Source organism: Oryzias melastigma, linkage group LG23 (assembly GCF_002922805.2).
Source record: "Oryzias melastigma strain HK-1 linkage group LG23, ASM292280v2, whole genome shotgun sequence".
Classification (NCBI taxonomy): domain Eukaryota; kingdom Metazoa; phylum Chordata; class Actinopteri; order Beloniformes; family Adrianichthyidae; genus Oryzias; species Oryzias melastigma.
This window is the reverse complement of record NC_050534.1, coordinates 10,140,848-10,145,835: the sequence shown is the minus strand read 5'-3', so window position 1 is coordinate 10,145,835 and position 4,988 is coordinate 10,140,848. Positions and strand designations below refer to the sequence as shown.

Genomic DNA, 4,988 nt, shown 5'->3' with positions numbered 1-4,988 from the left:
TAGGCTAATTTAGAGTTTAGCTTTTATTTTAGCAACATGCTAACATTTTGGCTGATTTAATTTACTGAGGAATTTTATGCTAATTTAGCTAGTAATCAAGCAACGAGCGAGCATTTTTTGCTAATTTGGCCTCAACTTAAGGAAAAAAAAAATTTAAATCCCATTTTAAGAAATGCTAGTTTCTTTTTAGATGTTTGCTTTTGTTTATTCCAAAAAATAAGACATAATTCATATTTATAAAAATTATTAAATAAATACGTTCATGATTGCAAATCCAAATTTCTTAAAGGCTAAAGTAAAACTATGCGGCTCCTTCTAGGTTTTGACCAGTAGAAAACAAGCCCAAATTACTCTTTTATTGTTAAAGGTTGTCGACCCCTACCTTAGACGTAGAGAAAACACAGATATCTTACTTTCCGAGAGCAAAGCACTCAAGGGTGATGTTGGAGGCCAGCATGGCTGTGGTGTCGCCAAACTTGACACTGATGTCTGCAGGATATTTTCTCTCCTCACCTGAAGAGGTCAAAAGGAAAAAGAAGCGGTTGATAGAATACCAGAGGGAATCTGGATTTGTATCCTACTGTCATATAGAGGCCTGACCGTCGTCTGGAGGTAACGGGATGAGAGTGGTGAACTTTGAGTACACACTCTTCCCAATGATGGGGCTGGAGACGAAGCAGGAGTAATTTCCTGCGTCTTGAGCTTCCACCTTGGAGATGTAAAGATTCCCTGTTTTCTGGGAGACAAAGCGGCGGCGATCCGTGTGCAGGAACACGGGGAACTCGTTGTAAATCCATCGGTAGGTCACCTCCTCTACAATGGAAATAGAAGGTTTTACTTTTTAAATGAAAGGATTAGGTATCCTAGCAACCAAATAAATGTCCAAAAGTTTTGATTTTCTAAGAGGCTCTAAACTTGGAGTGTGTACTGGCAAGAGGTTGTCGATATGACACATATTGCGATATGTGGCTCACGATACGATATGTATCGCGATATATCCCAAGACTATACCAGAATAAATTTTCCCCTTTTTTTAAAAAAAACAAAGTATGACTTAAAAAAACTGTACCTGAATATGAATAAAGCTTTCATGGTAATAAAATTAGAACATTCAGTTTATATACATATAAACATACCAGGCCAGGCTTTTGGGGGAACACACAGGAGGACCACCCCCTGTCCCTCCTTCACACGGACCGGCTCCCTTTCCTCATCAGGGAACTCCTCCACAACTGCACAAATGAAGCAGAAACAGTAAAAGACTGGATTTCTGTAATCGCTTTTGTAATGTGTTAAATTACAGTCTGAGGGACTTTTATTAGACAGGAAGTGCAAAAAATAAATTGTGTAAAATTCTGTAAAAAAAAATAGATCAGAAGATGGTCAGAGTGGGACTTCAAGAGAGTATTTGATTCAAATGAACTTTATGCCGCTCGTGTTTTTGCAACCTTTTATTTTGAAGGGTTTCTCCATGTTTGGAAGGAAATAAACATTACTTTGAAATGTGTGGAACCATTTGAAGAAAATGTGGCTCCAACAAATTTATCTCACAGAATTGATGTCTGACAGCCATCTCTCGGGGAGTTGATTGTCCATCTGTGTTTATATTGGTATTGAAATGGTTTCCCTGAAACAAACATCACAAATGGACCTTAGTGTGTTTGTTCCATGTACATTGTTGGGCTAAAACAAATCAACTTGTTTCAATGTTTTCATTCAAATGCAGAAGAAAGAGCAGTATTTGGCAGCTGAGTCCATCTGTCTGACTGTACATGAGAACTGGACCGAGCGACCCCTTCCCCCCTGGCATTCCAAACAGGAAGTGCCTGCTGGTTTCAAGAAGCTAAAATCCCATAGACTTCAGTAAGGAACAAAAAAAAATAGAAATTATTCTGTCATTCTATTAGTCTATTATAAACTGACTAATCAGATGCCTCAATGAAACCAGGTGGTCTCACATCAAAATTCAGAAGTGCTTTTAAGAGGAAGGAGTGTGAACTTCCAACGAGCTCACTCCTGATTGGTGAGACTGGTTGCCATAGAAATGTCGTCTCAGACCGATACAATGTCTATATCGCGAAAAAACACTGACTGAACTGACTTGATTTGGTTGTAGCTGGAAGTCAGCAGTTTTCTATGGGTGAAGTGACACTCACTGAGTTTTCATAAAGACTCTACGGCACATGTGTCAAAGTCAAGGCCCGGGGGCCGGATCCGGCCCTCCAGGTAATTCTATCCGGCCCTCCAGATCGTTTTATTCTATTGTTATTAATGGCCTAATGATACCTTGTGGTTATTTGTATTTTTTTTATGGAGAGTAAGTTACTGAAAGTTATCTAAGGTATAAGTTGATTTATTCTTAAAATAATATTCTTGCCTTGTTATTATTCATAATTATGTTAAAAAGTTACAGTTTTAAAGTTTAAAAAATTATCATTCTGCTAGCTTTTTGGACTATTTTGGCATTTACTAACATTTTTTTGTCTATTTTAGAGTTTCTACAAGAATTATTTTCTTCATTCTGTTCCAATTGTTCAAGCCTGAAGTATGTCTAATGTATGTTTCATTGTAAAGCTGCTAGCTGTTTTGGCTATTTATTTTTTCAGTTTTGCTAATATTTCAGCTCCATGCTAGCTCTTTTGGCTAACTTAGGCTTTTCTTTTTAAGTTTATTAGGCTGTTTTTGAGTTTGGCTAAAATTTACGTCCCAGCAGTTTTGGCTAATTTAGGCCTTTTTCCAGTCATTTAGGATATTTTGAAGTTCAACTATTTTTTCACATGCTAGCTGTTTTAGTTAACCTTATTTTTTGTGAGTTTTTAAAAAAAAATTTAGGCTAATTTGGCATTTAGCTAATATTTTTGCTGAATATCAGCTTCAGCGATTTCAGCTATCAATTTCAGCATCTTCAGCCATTAGCACTAGCATCTTTAGCGCCCAAATTCAGCTTTCAGCACTCACACTAGCATTATCGCAGATAGTGCCATATATCTAGTTCGTAATTATATTAAAAAGTTATGTTTTTAAAAGTTTTAAAAATTTACTCTTAGAGTGTTCAATAAATGTTTATCCTCTTTGTCCTGCGACCTAAAGTGTGTTTTGGATTTTAGCCCCCTGTGCGATTGAGTTGGACACCCCTGCTCTACGGTCTGTAACAGACTCACATCCAAACTTGACTCTGGCCTCTTTGCTGATGACGGTGCCGTAGATGTTCCTGGCCACGCACACATACGTCCCGGCGTGTTTCTTGTGGATGGGGTTGGTGATGACCAGGTTCCCCCCAACCAGACTGTAATGCTCGTCCGGCTGCTCCATCAGCTTGATCTCCCAGTTATCGCGCCGCCACCTGGTGATGGAGAAATTAGAATGAGGCAGACATAACATAATCAGGCGATCAGGATTTGCTGTCGCTCACCTGTAGGACGCCGGTGGGTTGGCACGTGCCCGGCAGTTCATGGAAATCCTCTTATCTGGGGAGTCCTCCGTGTAGACCACATCCACCGGCTCCTCTTCAAATATGGGCCCGTAGCCCGTGGCATCCTCTGGTAAAATGATGAATGATCTAGTAAGCCTCTACACAAAAGGTTGTAGACTATTTCATTCTATTCTGAAAACCCCATCTATCCATCTCCTCCTGTTTATCTGGGGGGCAGCAGTCTCAGTTGGGACTCCAGAACTTTCTCACCACAGAACATTCCTCCAGTTCATCTTGGGGAACTCCAAAGGTGCTCACACACCAGTCAAGAGACATAGTCTCTCCAATGCATCTGTGGGACAAGCTCGGAATATCTCTCCAGGGAGGTGCCAAAAGTTGCTCAAGGCACTTCAAACAGATTTCTCTCAATGAGAGGATATGGGACGCATGTTCAAGAATGGGTATTTAGCAAAACTCTTGATCCTGCGTTTAGCCCACAGTGTTCACACTGAACAAACAGGGAGGAGCTTCTTTTTGTTTGTTACTAGTAGCGCACGTCCGCCACCTACAGTTGGAGGAGACTTGGTGCAAAATGTTGAATGAATCTTGCTCAAAGATTTTGAGAATCATTTGGGGTTCAAAACTCTTGTGGTTACACATAGTTACACACGTTTATACGAGTTCCTGCTTTGGTTGTACAGAGTAGGAAGACCTGGACCCCAAATTTCTATAGTACTTCCTACAGAACACCGTGAGATACAAGATCAACCCCTTCTCCAAATCCACAAAGCCCATATAGTTTGTATTCCTTAAACCCTCAAAGCACTTTAAGGTGTAGAGCTGATCAGCTAATCGACTGTTCCATGACCAGCACAAAAACTCTAGTGTTCCTACAAAATCAAAGGTTCTGACTAATAACTAATGGCCAAAGTCTCCTCTCTAGAGCCCTAGAGTAGGTAGAGTTTCCCAGGGAGGTTGAGAAGCGTGATCCTGGTCTCATTTCTCTATAAATAAGGGACCACCACCCTAGTCTGGCATTATGTCAGAACGTTGTGTCACCCAGGACAATTCTACGACATCCAGAGACTTATGTTGAATCCAAATTGCTTCCCTACCCCTATTGCTCCAATTGTAGGGGCATTTGAAGCATTAGTGGTGTCCGTAAGTTTTTTTTTTTTTTTTTAAGAAGTCTGACAGATTGGCTATCCCTACGCCGGTAGGGTGATTTGTTTGTGGTTAGGAGGAGAAATACCTTTCTTCATGTCAGTGTGGTGTTTTGAGGTTTTTCTTGACTTTTTAAAGTTTTAAACGGGTGTTATGTATTCTCTGAGCACTGGCGCTAACGTAGAGGACTGACCACTATTGATGACGTCATCAAGTGTTAGTAATCTGAAGACACTGTTTTTATCCATATCTCTGTGCTTGGAGGGCTAAGTTTAGGGATAGGGAAAGGCAGTAAGGGTAGGGAAGCAATTTGGATTCCGGGAAGCTCGTTTCGACAGGAATAACACCGACCCTGTCCTGTCCCCTCTTCCCTCGACTGACCCTGCTCCAGTCCTAAGCACTCATGAGGTGA

At 40.5% G+C, this 4,988-nt stretch overlaps 1 protein-coding gene and 1 long non-coding RNA gene across 4 annotated transcripts in view; one reads left to right on the top strand and one right to left on the bottom strand.

The window, feature by feature from the left end:
* LOC112153385 overlaps window positions 1–4,988 on the top strand; it is a 40,036-nt gene that overhangs the window by 1,839 nt on the left and 33,209 nt on the right. The window lies entirely within an intron of this gene.
* Window positions 1–4,988, bottom strand: part of cntn1b (contactin 1b) — an 18,644-nt gene that overhangs the window by 9,612 nt on the left and 4,044 nt on the right. For all 3 annotated transcript variants that reach the window (XM_024283563.2, XM_024283555.2, XM_024283547.2), the window contains 5 exons: window positions 3,413–3,539; window positions 3,162–3,343; window positions 1,137–1,232; window positions 601–813; window positions 414–513 (listed from right to left, as the gene is read on the bottom strand). In XM_024283563.2, coding sequence (XP_024139331.1) covers window positions 414–513; window positions 601–813; window positions 1,137–1,232; window positions 3,162–3,343; window positions 3,413–3,539 — 718 coding nt within the window. The remainder of the gene's footprint in view (window positions 1–413; window positions 514–600; window positions 814–1,136; window positions 1,233–3,161; window positions 3,344–3,412; window positions 3,540–4,988) is intronic.